The sequence below is a fragment of the Dasypus novemcinctus genome, chromosome 1 (assembly GCF_030445035.2).
Source record: "Dasypus novemcinctus isolate mDasNov1 chromosome 1, mDasNov1.1.hap2, whole genome shotgun sequence".
Taxonomy (NCBI): domain Eukaryota; kingdom Metazoa; phylum Chordata; class Mammalia; order Cingulata; family Dasypodidae; genus Dasypus; species Dasypus novemcinctus.
In genome coordinates, this window is record NC_080673.1 from 132,819,775 (window position 1) to 132,842,810 (window position 23,036).

At 35.9% G+C, this 23,036-nt stretch overlaps 1 protein-coding gene across 16 annotated transcripts in view; it reads left to right on the forward strand.

Annotated features, from left to right (window-relative positions):
• The window catches only part of ANKRD17 (ankyrin repeat domain 17), a 178,870-nt gene that overhangs the window by 153,045 nt on the left and 2,789 nt on the right, over window positions 1-23,036 (forward strand). For all 16 annotated transcript variants that reach the window (XM_058297160.2, XM_058297143.2, XM_004479686.5 and 13 more), the window contains 2 exons: window positions 4,834-5,031; window positions 22,111-22,359. In XM_058297160.2, the coding sequence (XP_058153143.1) occupies window positions 4,834-5,031; window positions 22,111-22,359 (447 nt within the window). The remainder of the gene's footprint in view (window positions 1-4,833; window positions 5,032-22,110; window positions 22,360-23,036) is intronic.

Here is a 23,036-nt window from a genome sequence, read left to right on the forward strand (position 1 = left end):
TTTCTTAACATTAAAAAAAATGTTTATGTTTTAATTTAGTAAGGTAATGACATCAAGGTTTGCTTTTATTTCAAATACAGAATAATTAACAATTATTTTTAAAATTTGATTTCCTTTGCTGATTGTATTATTTTTAAAATAATGGGGAAGAATATAGAGCTGCACTGCTAATACAGTAGCCAGTAACCAGTAACCATATATGCTATTTAAAGTTAAATTAATTGAAATAAATAAATTTAAAAATTCATCTCCTCAGCAGCACTAGGAGTGCTCAGTTTCAGGTACTCAAAAGGCATATATGGCTAGTAGCTACCATAGTGGACAACTCAGATATAGAATACTTCAGTTATCACAGAACGTTCAGTTGGGCAGTGCTGGTATTTATAAAGAGAATCTAAGGATCTTCTGTAGTAACTTATTGTTTTGTGTGTGTGTGTGTGTTTAATTTTGAAATAATGAGAGCTGTACAGAAGAGTTCCCATCTGCCCTTTACTTAGCTTTCCCTAATCTAAACATCTTCCATAAGCTAGTCCATTTATCAAAACTAAGAAATTAACATTGGTACAATATTGTTAATTAGACTACAGATGTTATATAGATTTCACAGGGTTTTCTGATAAGTTGCATTTAGAGCTATTTCTTTTTATTTTTTTTTAAAGGAGGTACTGGGTGAACTCTAGTTCACCATTCATTGAATGAACCCTTGACCTTGAAGAAGGTGCTCAACCACTGAGCTACACAAGTTCCCCTAGAGCTTTTTTTTTTGGAGATACCAGGGATTGAACCCAGAACCTCATATGTAGGAAGCCAGCATTCAACAATTGAGCCCACTGGCTCCCTTAAGTTGGTTTTTTCATTTGTTTGCTTGTTGTTTGTTTTTTCTGTTTGTTTTTCGGAGGCACTAGGATCTGAACCCAGAACCTCCCATGTGGGAAACAGACTCTCAACTGCTTGAGCCACATGTGCTCCCTATTCTTTTTCTTTTTTTTTTTTTTAATATATTTTTTCATTTTTTTTAAAAGATACTTAAATTACATAAATGTTACATAAAAAATATAGGAGATTCTCATAGGCCTCATTCCCAACCCCTCCCACATTAACAACATCCTTCATTAGTGCATTAGTGCGGTACATTTGTTACAATTTATGAACATATTTTGGAGCATTGGCACACTAAGCATGATTTATAGTTTACATGGTAGTTTGCACTCTCCCACACAATTTTGTAAGTTATGGCAAGATGTATAATAGCTTGTATCTGTCATTGCAATGTCTGTCATTCAGGACAATTCCCAGTCCCAAAAATGTCACCTATTACACATGTTTTTCCCTCTCCCTTCCTTCAGAGCCTCCAGTGGCTACTGCCTCCGCATCAATGATAAAAGTTCTTTCATTGCTAGAATCACAGTGAGTCTATACTAGAATACTAGTAAGTCTACTCTAGTTCACCATTCATTCCCCAATCCTGTGAATTCTGGGATGGTGATGCGCACTCTGCCTCTAATTGAGAGGGCCTTAGATCCCATAAGACCATGGATTGGACTGTCTTGCTTGCAATTGCAGGCTCTCTCTATTCTTTGGAATGGTAGTTGCCCATCATCATTTCCTTGTTTGTTGTCCTTGGTGAGTCCAATGAACTGGACAGTAGGTATTGCAACTCTCTTGAGATTTAGGGCCCAGCTGGCACATGGACAGCCCAAAGATTTAAGTCTCTTGGATATACACCAGTCAATTCTAACACTAACTATAGGTTCAAATAGAAGGGGCAGAAGAGCCATGTGTAGGCAAATCACAACTGAATCCAATTCTGGCACACTGGGGAGCATTAGTTCCCAAGTAGGGCCTACTGACAGAGCACTAAGCTCCTGAGCTGTCTGCCCTGCCTATAGTGTCTGGATATCTCCACTATTTGAGGCAATATTTATTTTGGCAGTCAATGAGATCCTGCTGAGATATACATAAGTGTAACTTCCTGCCTCACTTTGAAGTCTTTTAACCATATAAACTCATTTGTCTTTACCCTTTCCCCCTTTTGGTCAAGGTCTATTTCCAGTTGCATTGCTAGTTGGTGCTTGGTAGTAATATCTCAGTGCCAGGGAGGCTTATCCCCAGGAGTCATGTGCCATGCTGGGGGGAAGGTAATACATTTATATGCTGAGTTCAGTTTAGAGAGAGGCCATGTTTGAGCAAAAGGAGGCTCTCAGGAGGTACTCTTTCTTTTTAATATGAGCATTTTTAGTAATTAAAGATGATCTATGCCAGAGATTGACAAACAATGGCCTGCTGATCAAAAACAGCCTACTCCTGTTTTTTCACATTTTTATTGGATGAAAAAAAAGCATATTTTCTGATGCAAGACATTCTATAGAATTTAAATTTCATATCTCTCTATCTGTCCATCTATCTTCTATATACTTGAGAACAGGTTGAAAAGTTATGTCCAGGTTCTTTCATCTCATCTAATCCTAAAAACCTAATTGTTCCTCCAGTGTTCAGAAAGATTTGCAGATAAGCACAGATTGGGTAAATGACATGATCAAGGTCTTCTTGTTAATGAAGAAAATAAAGAAGAGGAAAAAAATGCTTAATTATATTCATATCTCATAAAACTAAATGCCATATTCGGGTTTTTTTTACCTTTAGCATTGATGTAATACCTTCTTTGCTCTTGTTCAAAAATACTATATTATTGTTAAATATAGTCTATAAATTAAATTAGTTATATTTTTCCCATGTAACACCATATTCTTAATACCTTGTAGTAGAACATTCCCATATTTATATTTTTAACCTCATCTACAGCCAAAATCATTGTTATACTTTCTGTATATTATCCTCCAGCTGCCCTCCAATTAACGTTAATCTCCCTAGACTACCCGTTTCAGCTACAATCAAATCCATAATTAACAGTTTGTTACACTCATTATAATCTGTACCATTTAAAAGAAATATAAAATTGACATAAAGCATATAATTCATATTCCATTTTTCAGTTGGTCCCAATAATGTCCTTTTGAGCATTTTCTCCTCCATTATTAGATCCAGTTCAGGACGTAAATTCTTTTTGGAACATAGCCATATGTGTTCATTACTCATTATTTATTCTTTCACACTATAATCCCAGAGTTGAGTACTTTTGGGACAGAGAACATGTGACCCGCAAAGCCTAACATATATATTTTGCGCTTTACAGGAAGATTGCCAACCCCTTATCTGTACTGATGTAGAGATTACATTTTGCCATTAAAATTTCCAAGTTTAGTGGGAACTGGATGTTATTTTTGTGTATTTCTCTAACATAAATAAATGTAATGAACTTGGTCAGTTAATATTTCTTAGCCAGAAGTTGATTGAAATATATATTTATGTTTTCAAAAGCAATTTCTCTTGAGTTTTAAAACAATTAAACAGATAAAATTATACTTTAAATGGTCATCATATGCTACTACATGGGAAATATTTTTAAATTCCATTTTTTTAGTAGATATGTTCTTCTAAACCTCTTCCATATCCTAGTTCTATTTCTAGATCCAGTTCTATTTTATTCTATTTTCTCTAATTTTTTCTTAATTCCTTTTGTGTTCCATGCACATTTTTCTTTCTTTGTTTAACCAACTTATGTAAATAATCCATACATTTATATTTTAGACTCAAATCTGTTTTCAGGTTTTTTTTATTTTAAAAATGTTTAAACCACAAAAAAATTTTAGGAAACAGAATAAACTGAATAGTAAATATCTATACTCTCACTTAGTTCTCCTATCTTAAATCTTCTCAAACCCCCTTTCTCTTTTCTCCTCTTCCCCTGTCTTCTTTGCTCTTACCGGTATCTCTGTCTCTCCCCTTCTTTATACCCCTTTGCCCTTTTTCCTCCTTCTCCCCCACTCCTTTTGCCCCCTTTATTTCTTTCCTTATTCTCCTCGTGTTTTTTCAAATCATGGAAAAGTATATTTCACACATATAGCTACTTCATCCCTAAATACTTTGCCATGCATCTGTCCAAAACAGTGATATTTGCCTTCACAGCTACACTGTTAAATTAATTCAGTAGCAGCCCTCAACACACAGTACCATTATCCCCAATATATCCTTTATGCCTGTTTTTCTTTTATTTTTCTTTTGATCCAGGATCCATTCAAGGTTCAGGCATTGTCTTTAGTTCATGTGTCTCTTCAGTCTCTCTCAGTCTAGACCATCCTACCACCTCTTTCTGTTCTTCTTGGCACAGAATATTTGAAGAGTCCAACTTTTCTTGCAGAATGTCCCACATTTCTGATTTTTCTGTTTCCTCACAACTAGATTCAGGGCAAACATTTCGGGCAAGAGCATCAAATAGGTCAGGGTTTGAATCTCCCACTGCATTCTGTCGGGAGACACTTAGTGACAAATTGTGCCACTATAAGCTGTGTAAAGTATGGCCACTTGGTTAAGGTATTTATCGTCAAATCTCTCCCATTGTAGAGACATACTCACACACACCTCACCCATACACAGACACACACACTTTTTTTTTCCCTTCCTGCAGCTTTTTATAGGTGAACTTTATTAAAACTCCTTGGCCATTAAGCCTATTTAAATTGCAATATTGATATTAAATCTAAATGTAGTCTATAATAGTTAAAATATCATATATATATTAAATATTAAAATATTTTCCTTGGTAATTATTCCTTTGTAAAAACAGGAGAAATTAGGAATCAATGGACTGAAAGAAGTTACCAAAGAGAAATTTCTTTAATAACATATTATATGTTTGGAGCCTCTTAGAATTTTAGACAATTTTATCTCCTGGGGTTAAACTATTATAAATGATTATAATGTCCTATATTATAGGTATTGTCAATATGGACCCACCGTATGGTTCTGTAACACCTTCTTCTACACATTTGGGAAACTTTGCCTCAAACCTTTCAGGAGGTCAAATGTATGGACCTGGGGCACCCCTTGGAGGAACACCCACAGCTGCTAACTTTAACAGACAACATTTTTCCCCACTTAGTTTGTTGACTCCATGTTCATCAGCATCAAATGGTGAGTACTATACAGTATAATTCCATATTAAGAGTTTCAGTATATGTTCCTTTAAAAACAAAAGGTTTTCAGTTTTTTAAACTTTGGGATTTAAAAATTTTAAGCCCCATCATAATTTAATATTATAAAAATGTCATTTATACTCTTGGCAGTTGGAAATCTATGAAATTGGGAGGAATTTTTAAACAATTCCTAGGTTTTAAAATTTATTGGAATCATCCTAGATTCTACAAAACCTAGCATATTACATTGAAGTTTATTTCTGGGAGGTATCATTTCTTGAGGAAAAAATAATCTTTGTTGTACCTCCTATTAATTTACATTTACTTTTAGTTTTATTTGGGAATACAGCTACCAAGGAGAAAAATGTCTAGCCTTAATTTAAAAAATATAACTATCGTGCTTTTTTGTCAGCCTTTAAATCTCATAGCACACTGATTTCATGTTGTCAGATGTGGATTTTTAACTGTAATCAGACTTTTGAAGCAGTGATTAGATTTTCAATAAGAAAGATCAGTCACCAATACAGAGTTCAACTCACATTAAGTAGATATATCCTTTATGCCTGTATATCATTTTTTCCCTATAGCGAAGTATTTGGTGGTGAATATAGATATCTCATTACTTTCTCTTTAAGGAAATGAAAATAGAAATCTAATTTTTCAAGTTACCAATGCTAGCATAGGTAATAGTGTATAAACTGGTTACTGAAAGAAAGAATAAGTTAAAATAAACTAAATATTCAAAGACCAAAGACCTATCACAGTACATTGCCAGTTAAAGGTTGGAGTAAGTTGTGGCCAATTGAGAATTTATATATTGTATAGCTTTTCCTGTGTTTGTCAAATAATAAGGGTATTCATAAAGAAAGTTTATTGATTATTCTTGTACAAGTGTCCCTAAATGAGATGCTTAGAATTTAAAATGACTTTCACAATTAGAAATATACCCAAAATAATGTAAGAAGTATGAAACTAATGTACCAATAGAAGAAAGAAAAAAACTGTTATAGTTCTCATTGGATATGCTCTATCTTTCTTTGAAAAAGGTTAAAAAATTCTTACATCATAACTGAGATAGTGTAAAAGTGTTACATTGCTGGGTACACATAAGCTCACTAAGTAGAGTACTTAAATTAAGTGTAACTTAAATTAACTCTAAGAGATAAATGGTTACCACATTTTAGTCTTAATTATGTGGGCTATGATAAAATGTTAAATACCCTCCATTATTTAGAGTTGTATTTAATGCAACAAAAATTTCTGTATACTAGAGGAATATGGATATTTATTTGGTTTATTATAAGATCAACAGGGGAAATGGACTTGGCCCAGTGGTTAGGGCGTCCGTCTACCACATGGGAGGTCCACGGTTCAAACCCCGGGCCTCCTTGACCCGTGTGGAGCTGGCCCATGCGCAGTGCTGATGCGTGCAAGGAGTGCCGTGCCACGCAGGGGTGTCCCCCGCGTAGGGGAGCCCCACGCGCAAGGAGTGCCCCCATAAGGAGAGCCGCCCAGTGCGAAAGAAAGTGCAGCCTGCCCAGGAATGGCGCCGCCCACGCTTCCCGTGCTGCTGATGACAACAGAAGCGGACAAAGAAACAAGACGCAGCAAATAGACACAGAGAACAGACAACCGGGGGAGAGGGGGAAATTAAATAAATAAATAAATCTTTAAAAAAATAAAAAAATAAAAAAAAGATCAACAGGTATATTTTGAAGAATGAAAGGTAATTCACCCTATATTTAAAATTGGCATTTTATGTCATTCAGGACTACTTCTCTTTAGAGACATGAATTTGAAGAGATTTTAAGGTATTAGGACAATAAAAAATCCCAGGAGAAAAGGAAAATAATTGGGATTACCAAAGAATCCCTTTTGTAATACAGATAATAATTACATGTTAAACTAATAATAATATTACTTTATTGAGTGTGTAGGCACTGTCAAGTTAATTTCCCCAAAATAATGCCTTGGTTGGTAAAACTTTAATATTAACAGTTAGTTATGTGAGCTTGGACAAGTAGCTTCAATAAAATTTTCTGATTTGTGAAAATTGAGCTTAATTCATACCACACAGGATTAATGCAAGAATTAAATGAGATAATATATCAGTTCACTGCTACTATTACTTTTTTTTCCTTGCTGATAGTAAGAATGAGGATGATGAAAATATATATCACAGTCCTGTTCTCTTATAGTTTTGGAAATGTGCCTCTAATAGTGAAACCTGGGAAAAGAGAAAGGGAAAGGGTGATTTAAAGAACTGTATAGGCAAGTCTTAAATATATGCTAATAGAATGAGAACAGAGGAACACAGGTGCAAATATTTTTAAATAGCTAATGAGGAAAAAGTTCTGAAATACATTGTTTTTAGAATTATTTTATCTGAACAGTTGTTTTATAGACTCCTCTTAAAATTAGTTTGTATCCCTAAATACATAATGGATCTGTGTCTTCTGTGTCTGTTGAACTAAAACTAAACCAGAATAGGATGAACATTTCCCTTAAAATGTTTACATTTAGGTAATTGGTACTTACCTATTATGTATTTAAAAACAATTTTTAAATTACCATATTCATAAGAAAATAGGAAACAGAAGAAAAAGTTAAAACTGCAACATGACTGCTGATTGAGAAATGTTGCTTGAAATTATTTTGGTAGTTATTCTTGAAAATAGAATGGATTCTCAGATGTAGAGGACTTTTAAAAATATAATAAAAGCATACTTAGTTATATTACTGTGTTTATTTTAAGCAGTTCACATTTCAGAAACTCTTAAATAACATTCACAAAGATCGGATGATAGGTTGTTTTGCCCAGGAATTTGGTGGAATTTTTGGTTTTGTTTTATGCTCATTAGATTTTTTTGTTGAAAAAGCATTGTGTTTGTTTTTAGGGTATTTTTTTAAACAATGCAACCAATACAAGTTAAGTTTTTAGATACATGCTTTTTAATGCACGGCTACATTGTTGACACAGGATGTCATTGAAGCCATTGAAATTGTTTTCATTGTATTCAAACAACTTTTTTGTTTCAAAAAAAAAAAAGATATTCTCTTCCACAATCACAATACCACTATCAAATGCCTAATAAATTAACACTGAATAATATCATCTGATATGCAGTCCATTTTCAGATATCCCCAATTGTCCCCAAACATCTTTTATAGCTGTTTTTCCCCCTTGATCTAGGATGCAATCAAGGTTCACTGGTTGAATTTAATTATGTATTTCAGGTCTGCTTTCTTTTTTCCAACTTGCAAAAATAACACAAAAACTCTTGTTTTATTTTCTCAGATTCGCCAGTTGTTAATATGATGCTACACCCCTACACCTCCCTTCCCCCTTACACGTGTGTGTTTAGGGAGGGAGGAATAACATTTTCTTCATGAACCATTTGAGATTAAATTTCAGACATCAAGTCATTTTATCCCTAAATAGTTCAGAATATGTTTTTTGTTTTTTAAGATTTATTTATTTATTTATTTATTTATTTATTTATTTCTCTCCCCTTCTCCCTCCCCACCCCCCCCCAAGTTGTCTGCTCTCTGTGTCCATTCACTGTGTGTTCTTCTGTGACCACTTTATCAGCAGCACTGGCAATCTGTGTTTCTTTTTGTTGTGTCATCTTTTTGTGTCTGCTCTCTGTGTGTGCAACGCCATTCTTGGGCAGGCTGCACTTTCTTTTGCGCTGGGCGGCTCTCCTTATGGGGCGCCCTCCTTGCACGTGGGGCTCCCCTACGTGGGGGACGCCCCTGTGTGGCATGGCACTCCTTGCACGCATCAGCACTGCAAATGGGCCAGCACCACACTGGTCAAGGAGATCCAGGGTTTGAACCACGGGATCCCATGTGGTAGGCAGACACCCTGTCCATTGGGCCAAGTCTGCTTCCCCAGAATATGTTTTCTAAAAACAAGAACATTCTTTTACACAGCTATGATGCAGTTGTTAAATTCAGCAAATACAATATTATTTTCTAATATATAGTCCATATTCACATTCGTCATTTGTCCCAATAATACCTTTATTATTTCCCCTCATCTAAGATTCAAATTAGTATCACAAATTGCACTTACTTCCCATGTCTCTGTAGTCTCAAATAATCTGGAACTGTTTTCTTAGCCTTTCTTTGTTATTCAGGCTTTTTTGAAGAGTACATGTCAATTGTTTTGTAGAATACCCCTCAAATTTTTTTTTTATATTTATTCATGATTAAATTTAGGTTATATTATATCCTTTTCAATGCATCACATCAGAAGAAATAGGTCAGTTGGTGCCATTACAGATATTCTGTCAATATTGATTACTTGGTTAAGATAATATATTTCAGATTTCTACAATGTAAAGTTATCAGTTTCCTCTTTGTAATTAATAAAAAATCTGTGGGGAATTAGTTTGAGACTGTGTGAGCATCTTGTTCCTTATGAGACTTGCAGACACCAAGTGTAAAAAATGGGGAAAGAAGTATGTATTAGTCCGCCAAAGGGGTACTGATGCAGAGTACCAGAAATCTGTTGGTTTTTATAAAGGGTATTTATTTGGGGTAGAAGCTTACAGTTCTAAGGCTCAAAAGACTCCAACTCAAGTTACCATAAGAGGTACTTTCTCACCCAAAGTCTGTCGTCGCATGTTGATGCAAGATGGCGAGCAACGTTTGCAAGGGTTCATCCTTCTTTCTTCCTCCTAAGGCTCCCACCTTCTTCCTGTCTCAACTGTAGGCTAACCTAAGACTTGTCTCTCTCCTTGTGGCTTGTTTCTAGGACCAGCTGCTCTGTTCTCTTCACAAAGTCAGCTGTAGACTTTCGGGCTCATCTGCCTTCCCGGGGCCTCTGCAGTGTCTCATGAGCTGTCTCTCTTCCTCTGTGTTCTTCTCTGTGTCTACTTCCATATAAGTGACTGTTTTATCGGCCTATCAAGGGGGCAGAGACTTAATCCTGCATGCCTTAATGACAAAGTAAAGCCCTAATCTTAACATAATTTAATCAAAGTCATCTTAGCTGCATCTAATACAATCAAAGGGTATCAAGCCCAGAGAAACAGACCAGTTTACAAACATAATCAGTGTCTCCTTTTTGGAATTAAGAAATAATATCAAGCTGCCATAAAGTAGCACTTCCCTGAGTATAAACTTCTGTATATTTTTCATTTCGTAACCTAAAATTCCTAAAAAAAAAAAAGTAAACCAATATAGATGAAAGGGGAAAAAAACATTAAAATTTCCTATATGTAGATAAATGAATATATTTGTGTTTCAAATGAGTAAAATAAACATCCTGAAAGAAAAGGAAACAATCCAAGAAACTCTTGAATGCAGTACTTTGTACCTTCAGTCTAAAGACAGACCAGACAGGTCTTCAACTCTCCTTAGGAGATTTGTTTTTCATAATGTTACAGGTGGGCAAATAAAATTATTTGGAGAATATGGTAGGTTTGAGGAAATGAATAAATAAATATATTCATAATATTGGAGAGCCTAGGTTCTCACTACAGGAGAAAAAAATGTAGAATGCAGTAAAGCAAGAAAAGAATCTATGGCATTGGATTGTGATCATGGATGCTTTAAATGATTTTTTTAAATTGAGTTTTTATTGAATTGAAGCACATGAAATTGCCATTTGTTCCCTTTCTGTATTTACTGAAAGGACCTAGAAGCAATGAATCCTCACTAGCATGGAGCACATTCATTGCACAGATCCAGTCTATGTATTTTTGCTCAGTAAAAGGAAACAGGGCTTTTAGCCGGTTCAAAGCCAGGGCAATGAAAATTTAAGAAGAGCCTGCAAAAGTCTCAGAGTGTCAGTAAATAAGTAATTGCTCAGGATGATGGGGACATATTTAAAGATCATACGAGGCAGCCTGAAAGCGCTCCCTCTGGCCAAATCCAAGACGATTTAACCATCAAAATGAGTAATGACTGTAGTGCACTATAGCCCATTGGCTGAAACAAAAATCCCTGAGTTCATAATGCTAATAAATAAAAAAATAAATACAGGAGAAGAGAATGTTCTTCCTTACAGTATGTAAACTATTAAATATAGAAGGAATAATAGAGAGCCTTTCTTTTGAAACCATTATAGTGATTGATTCAGGAAAGAATCATATTTTCCAATAGTGAATTTTTATCTGGTTTGCATTTTCTTCTTCGTATATGTCTTAATACTATTACTTTTTAGTGAAAATTGAGTTTAATTTGTCCAGTTTTCAACATCTCTTTCAAGGGACAACTAATTGTTGTTCACATCAATATAATTTTGTATTTTTGTTTGTGGTACTCCTTTATAATTTTGTTTTCAGTATTTATCTAGATATTTTTCTTAAAAGTTACCATTCTGAATGCTATTGTGGAACTAATGGCAGAAGAATGACCTATTTTTCACAATATATTAGCTTGTTTTATGTACTTGAACAGATACTATCACTTTCATACATTCCACTTTTCTTCTCTTTTTGTTCCCCATTCTCCCTCCAGATCTCCCACTCTAGGACATCAGGATATAAAATTAAGATTCTGGCAAATTGTTTGGGGTATGGAAGGCACAGGTCCATTCTTTCAAAAAGAATGAAGAAAAAAAAAAAAAATAGAAAGCACTGAACCCTTTCTTGAGGCCCCAGAACCATAGAATGGTAATGGCCAAGAGGCATCTGCACACAGGCCCTGCAGAGATCAATTTTGTCACATGATCCTCTATCCCATTGAAATTACTGTCGTTTATCCTACCAATACTCAACCCCTCTGTTCACTGGTTACTGACCATTGACTTTGGTTGTGGGTTTCAGTCCTTGACAAATTTCATCAGTGGGCCATTTTGACAATTAATGTTATAAAACTATTGAAGGATTAAAAAAGAATTTTTTTTAATTGCAGTTTTGAAAGGAAGAAACTAATATAGTGACTTTTGAACTTTTTAAAGTATGATAGTAAAAAAATTCATTTTGCATTGTAACACCCTGTATTCATGTACTTTACGTGTGTGGATTAGCAGACACTACATTTTTTTTATCTTTACAGTGTGTGCTTTATGCAGGTGTTTTCTATTTTCTTTAACTTTTAACAAAATTTTTCATGCTGGTTATGACCAACCACATTAATCTCATGATCCACTGCAATTTAATAAAAACTGAGCCTAAAGCATGAGGAAAGTGCAGTGTAATTTTTCTACAGGGATACTTCTAAAAATTTCTACTCAGGAAACTAATGAAGGTTAAGCTTCAGGGTACCACATTTGCATGGGTCCCTTCCAAGGTTCTGTACCTAATTTTGCATTTGTGATTTTTTTCTAAAAAAAGGTTCCCAAAATTGTATAAGCTTTCAGAAAAACCTTGGATCTACCCCAGCCTCTCAAACCTATTTCTTCTCTAATATATAAGCTTGCATATTTTAAAATAACATGGTTCTGAATTATATTTTGCTTTTTTTCATAATTATAGAAAGTATAATAATTAGGAATGAAAAAATACTTCAGTTAGGGCCCTTTGTTGGCTAGGAATATAAACACACCCAATATATCCCCAGGAAAATGATGTTTACTTACAAGCACATGCAGAACCATCTTTAGAATCATCCAGAATTCCAGAATTTAGGACAGCTATTCTCTCCATCTCTCTCTTAGAAGCTTTATGGTGTCTTATTCATGGGTGTCTATTTCATATGAGTCTTTTTTCTGCTCTCTCTACACCTAGGTGTCTTCTTAATATCATTTTGTACATGGTCTTCCGTGGTTCAACTTAATAGTTCATTGAACCAGTTCTTCTCTGTTTATTATTTGCCACTTCCTGACTAAGGAATGTAATTGGCTCAGTTCTTATGTTCAAGTCAGACTATGTTGGTTATAGATTGCTGGCTAGCCTGAAATGGAGCATCCTTGGGTCAAGGCCCTCATCCTTAGTCCAGTAAACCTGCAAGGAGAGAGGAGGAAACAGGCATCTGATGTAAACTACAGGCTAGTGAGGTAGCAGAGTCTGTGGAGAGGGCAAATCCTTTAATGGGGCAGGTTAGCATGCAAGGTAGGTTATTCTGTTAATTTAAAAAGAATGTAGAGGGTTGTTACTGTTTTGTTTTTTTTTTAGAAGGATAAAGGACAGGAAAGGGAAACCAGATCCAACTCAGAGGTTAGGGCAGACTCAAAGAATAAGGCAGGGGGAGGTAGGTTTTTCTTTCTTTTTCTCTTTTCATTAAAGCCTAGTGTTATTTTAGAATATGTCTTGGTATTACTTCTTCTGGGTTGGTTTTCTTAGGTATATAAATATGCCTTTTCAAAATGTAGTTTCAGAAATAAAAACAAGCTCTCTTAATTATGTCTTATGTTTATACATTCTTGTATTCTTCATAGTTTTGTCTTTTCTAAGAAATCTTTTCCTTCTAATACTCTCCTGAGTTTTATCACCTAATTGCCAATTTTACTAATTCTGTATTCTGTTGTTCTTTCTCAACTTTTTTTTCCATTTCTTTTAGCTCATTTTGGAATATTGGCTTACAGTTTTCTTTCTGGTGTTCTTTGGAATATTAAAGTTACAGCTTTTTTGTATGCTTTTATTGTCTACAAGGAAATTAGGGGATGGTATCTCTTTTTATTTCATATAATAGCATTGTATTGAATTTTACTGCAGTTCTGTTTTACATTTTTAAGTGAAATATTTTTTACAGAACATCTAGAAGGGATAGATGAGTAAGGATATATTTTCTACTGTAAAGGTTCTAGAATTCAGTTATTGTTTTCAGGAAGTGTGCAAAATATGACCTATACTTAAATACCTGACTTTGTTATCCCCACCCCCTACTCTTTCTCTCTCCTCCTTCCCTGCCCCACTCCCCAGTAACCCTTGGTCTCCAACCACTCTGCCCCACTTTTTAAAAAATTTTTTATAAGGAAAATCATGGATTTATAGACCAATCATGCATAAAATACAGGATTTCCATACACGACTCCACACCACCAACACCCTGCATTGGTGTGAAACATTTGTTACAATTAAAATAGCACTTCTTTGTAATTGTACTACCTTTTTTAACAATAGTGTTACCTTTTTTATAATGGATGAAAAAGTATTGAAATAGTACTATTAACTATTATCCGTGGTTTACATTAGGTGCATTTTTTTTATTCAGTGGTTTTTTTTTTTAACTCTTAAAAAAGCTTTAGATGACATATATGTTACATTAAAAATATAGGGGATTTCCATATGCCCACCCATGCCCCCCCCATTCTTTTCCACATTACCATCTTTAATTAGCGCAGTACATTTGTTAGAATTGATGAACACATATTGAAGCATTGCTGCTAAACATGGACTATAGTTGACATTTTTTTCAATATACTACTGTTATTAAGACCTTGTACTAGTGTCATATATTTGTTATAAATCATGAAAAAGCATTCTAGTTATACTATTAAACATAGTCCATTGTCTATAGTAGGGCTCACTGTGTTATACCGTTCTATGTTTTATCTATAAAATTTTCTTCCAGTAACATAATTGACTTAGTTTCCCTATTTAACCAATTCATCTATATAATTTCAGTACTGTTAACTACACTCACAATAATGTGCTACAATCACCACCATCCTTTTCCAAATATTTACAATCAAACTAGATAGAAATTTTGTACAAATTAAGCATTAACTCCCCATTCTCTAACCCCAGTATATCCCAATAACCTAAATTCTAAATTCTACTTCTATGAGTTTGCTTATTATAATTAGTATAATCAGTGAGATCATACAGTATTTGTCCTTTTGTGTCTGGCTTATTTCCTTTTTTTTTTTTTTTCTCTCCCCTTCCCTCCCCGCCCCCAGTTGTCTGCTCTCTGTGTCCATTCGCTGTGTGTTCTGTGACTGCTTCTATCCTTATCAGCAGTACCAGTAATCTGTTTCTTTTTGTTGCATCATCTTGTGTCAGCTCTCCATGTGTGCGGTGCCATTCCTGGGCAGGCTGCACTTTTTTCGCACTGAGCAGCTCTCCTTATGGGGCACACTCCTTGCACGTGGGGCTCCCCTATGTGGGGCACACCCCTGTGTGGCAGGGCACTCCTTGCGCGCATTAGCATTGCACCTGGGCCAGCTCCACATGGGTCAAGGAGGCCCGGGGTTTGAACCGCAGACCTCCCATGTGGTAGACGGACGCCCTATGCACAGGGCCAAGTCCGCTTCCCTGGCTTATTTCATTCAGCATAATGTCTTCAGAGTTCATCCATGTTGTCACATCCATCAAGACTTCTTTCCTTTTTATGGCTGAATAATGTTCCATTGTAGGTATGTAACACATTTTGTTTATCCATTTGTTGGTTGATGGACACTTAGGTTGCCTCCATTTTTGGCAATTGTGAATAATGCTGCTGTGAACATTGGTGTGCAGATACCTGTTCAAGTACCTACTTTCAATTCTTCTGGGTATATACCTTGTGAGATTGCAATGTCATGCAGTAATTCTATATTTAGCTTTCTGAGGATATGCAAAACTGTTTTCCACAGCAGTTAAACCATTTTATATTCCCACCAACAATGAGTCTTCCTTTTTCTCTGCATGCTCTCCATGTATTTTTTTTTTTTAGCATTCTAATGCGTATGAAATGATATCTCGTTGTGGTTTTGATTTGCATTTCCCTAATAGCTAGTGATGTTAAGAATCTTTTCATATGCTTTTTAGCCATTTGTATATCTTCTTTGGAGAGATGTCTATTCAAGTCTTTTGCCCATTCATCAGTTGGGTTCTTTGTCTTTATATTGGTGAGTTGTAAAATTTCTTTATCCTGGGTATTAAACCCTCATCGATATGTGGTTTCCAAATTGATATTATCACATTTGTATCCAACTTATATGAAGCTCAACAATTGACAAAACTAATCTAAGATGATAATCTAAATAGTAGTTGCCTCTGGAGGGAAAGGTGTACTGGATAGGGGCAAGAGGGAGCTTTCTTTGTTATGCCTTTGTTATTTCTATGTTATGTTTTGGCCTGAACCAACTTTGCACAGTTTTATATATTTGTCACCATTCACTGAGCTGTGCAATTTTATGTCTACATTTTATGGTATGTATATTATTTCATATTTCCAATTCTATTATCATTACATAAAAAAATCAATTAGCCTTTTATGCAAGGGTATATTTCTTAACTCTCAATTCAATTCCATTGGTCAATATGTCTATCCTTGTGCCCCTACCATCCTATTACAAAGCTACATCCATTGTAGCTTTGTAATAATGCTTTAAAGCCAAGAAGTGTGAGTCCTTCAACTTCATTCTTCTTTTTCAAGATGTTTTTTTCTATTTGGGGCCCTTTATCTTTCCAAATAAATTTGATAATTGGCTTTTCCATTTCTGCAAAGAGGGCTGTTAGAATTTTGATTGAGATTACATTGAATCGCTAAAATATTTTGGGTAGAATTGATATCTTAACAATATTTAGTGTTCCAATTCATGAACACAGGATGTTCTTCAATTTATTTAGATCTCCCTTGATTTCTTTTAACAAAGTTTTGTAGTTTTGTGTACAAGTTCTTTATATTCTTTAAGTTATTCCTAGATATATTATTCTTTTAGTTGCTATTGTAAATGGAATTTTTTTCTTGATTTCCTCCTCAGATTGCTTGTTACTAGTATATAGAAACACTGCTAATCTGTGCATGTTGGTCTTGTACCCCACCACTTTGCTGAATTCTTTTATTATCTCTAGTAGCTTTGTTGTCAATTTTTCAGGACTTTCTATATATAGGATCAAGAATTTGGGCTGTCAGTTTCTTCTTTCAGTACCTTAAATATATCATACCAGTGCTTTCTCACCTTCATGGTTTCTGTTGAGAAATTGGCAGTTAGTCTTATTGAGAATCCCTTGTATGTGACTAATCACTTTTCTCTTTCTGCTTTCAGAAATCTCTTTTTATCTTTGGTATTTGATATTCTGATTAGTATGTGTCTTGGAGTAAGTCTAGTAGGATTTATTCTCTTGGAGTACGTTGTGCTTCTTGGACATGTGTATTTGTGTCTTGTGAAAGTTAGAAATTTTGGGCTGTTTTCCTTAAATAATCTTTCTGCCCCTTTTCCCTACTCTTCTTCTCCTTCTAGGTCACTCATGAGGTGTATGTTGATTTGCATACTCAGTTCCCTGAAACACTGCTCAATTTTTTCCATTCTTTTCTCTGTCTATTCTTCTGACTCTGATTTTGATTGTCCTATCTTCTTGTTCAGTGATTCTTCTGCCTGTTCAAATCTGCTATTGTTTGTCTCTAGTGTATTTTTAATATTACTCCTGTTTCTTTCATCCCCATAATTTCTGTTATGTTTCTTTTTTTTACTTTCAAAGTCTTTATGCCAACACATTTTCTTGATCTCTTTACACATATTTTCCTTCATTTCCCTGAACTGAGTTTTACTTACTTGATTGTTCCAAATTTTGTGGCCCCTCTGAAGTTTTAATTTGTTCCCTTGATTGAGCCATTTCTTCCTGTTTTCTTAATATAGCTTGTAATTTGTTGCTAATGTCAAGGGATCTGATTATCTTGATGCATTAACTCTCAAGGTCAGTTTCTCCCTCTTGTCTAGGTTATATTGTTGATTGGCTTTGTGTTAAGGGTCTTCTTTGACTAACTTATTTGAGACCTTTAGAATAGCTGTGTTTAACTGATCAGATTTTCTAAGTTGATTCTTGCCCCTGGTTTATGGTACAGTTTTTGTTTGTTTGTTGTTGTTTTTTTAAATCCCCTCCTCTCCCTTCCCATGGCTTTGTTTTTGCTCATTGTCTGTTGTTGTCTGTTTCTTCTTTAGCAGGCACCAGGAACTTAACCTGGGATCTCCCATATGGCAGGCAAGCACCCAAGTGCATGAGCCACATCTGCTCCTGTGGTACAATGTTAAGAATGCAGTTTTTGGGCAATTGTTTCACCTCCAGGAAAAAGAAACTTCCTTTCCTAGCTTCCTTCTTTGGGAATCTTGATCTGTTCTGTTTGTATTTATGCAAAATTTTCTCCCAGCTCCTATGACTTGTTTAAATTCTCTCCCTTAGCCAGTGTCCTATTTTCCTTAGTCTTTTTGATTCTGGGACCCTCCTATCTTACAGCAGTTCAGTTTAAACCCCCCAACCCCTCCCCACCCCCCTGGTTTTTTTGTTGTTTGTTCCCCAAAATGGTATCCTGGCCCATGAACAAGATGAGGTCAATCCAGAAAGGTAGGTCACTTCAGAAAAATACGTTTTGCCTTAGTGGTCAAGTCAGCAGAAACTGGATTGAGAGTGTGTCACACTTTCCAGCTGTTGTGCCTGCTCTTTCTCTCTTTATATATATATAAAAAATACATATATATGTTTGCTTTTCCTCTCTCCTGGGGGTTCTTTTGTATGCAGTAATCCTCAGCTGCTTATATTACATCCTGGGTCTCTGTGGACTTTGGTCGCTGTGCCTGGATATGCCTGGGTTCTGACTCATTGCTGTGGGCTCTATAGTCCTTTTTCCCCGTGGGAGGTGGGACAGATCTGTGCCACTGTCTCTGAGCACTTCCCAAGCTGTGTGAGGTACCCTATGAGAGAGAGGTATTTGCCAGCAAAATACCTGATATTTTTCCTTTTTTCAATTCAGCGTTCGTGGAGTCCTTTCTCCAGTATCTACCGTCCTCCAGAGTTCTAAGCAAGTGGGGTTTGTGCTATTATTTGCTAAATCTCTGGGAGGGTTTTTCAGGGGATGTCTTTTTTTTTTAAATTTTATTCATTTTGTAAAAATATTACATTCAAAAAATATGAGGTCCCATTCAACCCCACCACCCCCACCCCACCACTCCCCCCCAGCAACACTCACTCCCATCATCATGACACATCCATTGCATTTGGTAAGTACATCTCTGGGCACCTCTGCACCTCATGGTCAATGGTCCACATCATGGCCCATACTCTCCCACGTTCCATCCAGTGGGCCCTGGGAGGATTTACAATGACCGGTGATTGTCCCTGAAGCACCATCCAGGGCAACTCCAAGTCCCAAAAACGCCTCCACATCTCATCTCTTCCTGCCATTCCCCATACCCATCAGCCACCATGGCTACTTTTCCCACTCCAATGCCACCTTTTCTATGTGGACCTTGGGTTGGTTGTGTCCGTTGTACCTCCATGTCAAGAGGAGGCTCAGATTCTACATGGATACTGGATGCAATCCTCCTGCTTTCAGTTGTAGGCACTCTAGGCTCCATGGTGTGGTGGTTGTCCTTCTTCAACTCCATCTTAGCTGAGTGGGGTGAGTCCAATAAATCAGAGTATAGGAGCTGATGTCTGTTGAGGCTCAGGGCCTGGCTATCATATTGTCAGTCCAGAGATTCAAATCCCCTAAATATATCTTAAACCCCACCACCAACTACAATTCCAATAAAGTAGCATGAAAGTCTTGTGAAAAGAGATCCCATCTGAGTCCAGTTTCATCATGCAGAAACACCAACTCCAAAGAAGGGCCATCTGACATGGCAGTGAACCTCAGGGGATGTCTTATATTGCCATGTTGTTGATGTCACTCAGCTCTGCCTTTTTTTACTGGATCTTCTCTTTGTTTTGCTTCTATTATCCTTTTCCTGCTTAATTTCGATTCTATTACTAGCATTTCTTACCATTGTGGGTCTCTGTTCTGGAAGAAGTCTTCCACAGTTTTATTTTGAGATGTCATAAGATCGAGATTGCTGTAGTTCCCTCAGTCCTTACTGTGTACCCTTTGCAATCACCAGAAGTTGGCAGAATCCTCCCAGTTTCACCTCTTATTCTCAGTGAGTGCATTTGACTCTTTTCAGGTTCTCCCATTCTCCTTTTCTTAGGTCTGAAAGAATCTTCATTGCTTCTTTCCACACATATGATGATACTGCTTGAGTCTTTTACCTTTTGGTGGTTTGTCTGCATTCACTTATACTTTCAGATTCATTTGGATACCTTACCTGTTAGTTTTGTTATAGATGTTATCCAAAAATTTTTGGTTTTGCTGACTTAAAGGCTGTTTGGGAGAGGGGAGGATTTGTAAAGATTCAAAACCTGGGCTGCTGTCACTTCCAGCTTTCCAGAATTCCCTTTTATACCACAGTAATTTCAAGGTGAAAATTTCATGAATTTAAAAAATACATATAACTTCTTAGACATGTCTGTGAAAAATTAATGTTGGTCAAATAATGTTAATGGATCCATGACCACAACAGATACATTTTAATTTTTCATTAGAGGAGAAAGGTTTTCTGGGTTTCCTTATATAGATAACCAGGTCATATGTGTCATGCTTTTATTCCTCAATAGTCTCAATATCTTTATAAGTTATAATTTATAAAGTACTTTCATACTCTTTTTTTTTCATGTAATTGTCACTACAGCTCAGTGAGAGGTGGCACATCAGTTTAACCAAAATTGACCTCCAAGAGTAGCAGTAAAATGGACCTAATCTCCACAGTTCTTTCCAGCTCTATATAATACTAAATTCGTACAAGAAATCTTTTAAAAATGTGTATGGCTAATGGTATAAATTCATTTTTCCTTCTAAATTCTTTCATAAGTACTTTGGGAAATAGGATTATTGTGCTTTCACATAATGTGTGTGAATAAAAAGGTAGGTAGGTAGGTAGATTTTGTACATTTATTAAATACCTCATCCCTTTCAGTTGGCGCTACACACATACCTGCCACATAAATAAACATACATGCATACACACAAATAAATACATACAGGAAACTTAGATGCATAGAGGGTTAGATGGAATAAATAATTTTAGTAAAGGACTGTGTCTAGAGCATACTATCATCAGGCAGCTATGAATAGATTGGATTTTCAGGTTAGTTTTGATTTTTTTAAACTTCAAGCTCTTTTATCATTTACACCCTGTTTGAATTGAAATGTGCTTGATATTTTCACATGAAATAACAATTTGTTTTTTGTGTGTGTTTTTTTTTTTTTTTTTTTTACTTCTTCTTAATATATTTAAAAATTGAATCACTAATGAATATTTCCAGGTTGATTATATTCTGGACTGGTCTTGTTATGATAAGTAAAGCTTTGGTTGTCATTTCCAAAGCTTGTTGCATTTAATACCTTATAAGATACAGTAGAAAAAGTTGGCAAAGAGGCATAGCCTCCTGTTGGAATTTTATTAGCATATTAAAAGTTCTGTGAAATTCTGATTTAAAGAAATGTATTTTTTTCCTTAATGTAGATTTTTCAAATTTATTAGATACCTGAGTCTCTTTGTCTTTTCATCATAGCACACCAAGGAACAAGTGTTCCTAAGGAATAATTTGGCAGTTGGTAGTACAGGCAATAATCCCCCTTATCTTTATTTTGTTGTTGTTTATTTTTAATTTAAAATTAAAATTGCCTTCTCTTACTCTGGTGTTATATTTTACTCAATGTCAGGAATTAATTCATTTAAATTTAAATTAGTTTGATGGTATTACATGTGTAGTTGAATACTTTGCTGCATTGATATCTTCCTATTCTATCATGTTACTAATTCAAATGACCAAAAATCATGAAATTTTAGCCAAATTTTAATATACATAATGTATTATTTAAACATTATTTCTTTTTTTTTCCAGATTTATTTTATTTATTTCTCTCCTCTTCCTGCCCCCCCCCCCCCCCCATTTCTGCTCTCTGTGTCCATTTGCTGTGTGTTTTTCTTTGTCCGCTTGTATTCTCGGTGACACCAGGGAATCCGTGTTCTCTTTTTGGTTGCGTCATCTTGCTGCGTCAACTTTCTGTGTGTGTGGTGCCCATTCTGGGCAGGCTGCACTTTTCTCTTGCGGGGTCGCTCAGTGCAGGGCGCACTCCTTGCATGTGGGGCTCGCCTATGCAGGGGACACCCCTGTGTGGTACAGCACTCCTTGCGCGAGGCAGCGCTGTGCGTGGGCCAGCTCACCACATGGGCCAGGAGGCCCTGGGTTTGAACCCTGGGCCTCCTATATGGTAGGTGGACGCTCTATCAGTCGAACCACGTCTGCTTCCCTTAAACATTATTCTTATACTACATTTTCCTTTGGAGAATCATATTTGTCTTCAGAATTTAAGATTTGGCTTTTCAAAATTATATGCTCTACAGTTAATATTGTACTATTTCAAAATATCTTTTCTACAGATTCTCCTGCACAGTCAGTTTCCTCTGGAGTACGTGCACCATCTCCTTCTCCATCATCTGTAACTTTAGGGTCAGAAAAGACCAGCAATGTCTCTCAGGACAGAAAAGTTCCAGTCCCTATTGGGACTGAACGTTCTGCACGTATCAGGCAAACTGGAACTTCAGGTCCATCTGTTATTGGCAGTAATTTGTCCACATCAGTAGGGCATAGTGGCATCTGGTCCTTTGAAGGGATTGGTGGCAATCAAGGTATGATGTGTTATCCTACTTTCTAGAAGTTTATGTGTTAACTTTAATATTGTAGACATTACCGAACTTTATAATCACTTTCAAAAGGGCTGTGTTTGGGAGTGGATGTGGTTCAGGCAGTTCAGTGCCCGCCTCCCACATGGGAGGTCCTGGGTTCCATTCCCAGTACCTCTTAAAGAAGATAAAAAACAAGTAGACAATGAGCAAAAACAATGAGCAAGATAATGAGCAAACAACAAGCAACAGGGAGCAGAAACAAAATGAGTAGGGAGCAGATGTGGCTCAAGCAGTTGGGCACCCGCCTTCCACATGGGAGGTACCGGGTTTGGTTTCTGGTGCCTCCTAAAGAAGAAGCAAGTGGACATGGGAGTCATGGGTGGGGGGGCGGGGAGTGAGAATAAATGCCAATCTTAGATACAACCAAATTTAAAATAAAACAATAAAAGACCTGTATTCTCATCTCTTTGTTTTGACTATTTAATCAATTTTAAAGTTCAGAAAAATTTTTTGTTTCCATGTGATCTCCCACTTAATTTATTATCATTGCTTTCTGAAAATAATCTATTGGAAGCATGTGCTTTTCTTTATATCATCATATTAAAGAGATGTTAATATTTCCTTTGAGCCTGGTTAGCTTTTAGGTAGTTTTTTTTTCTTTCTGTTTTGTAATACAAAGT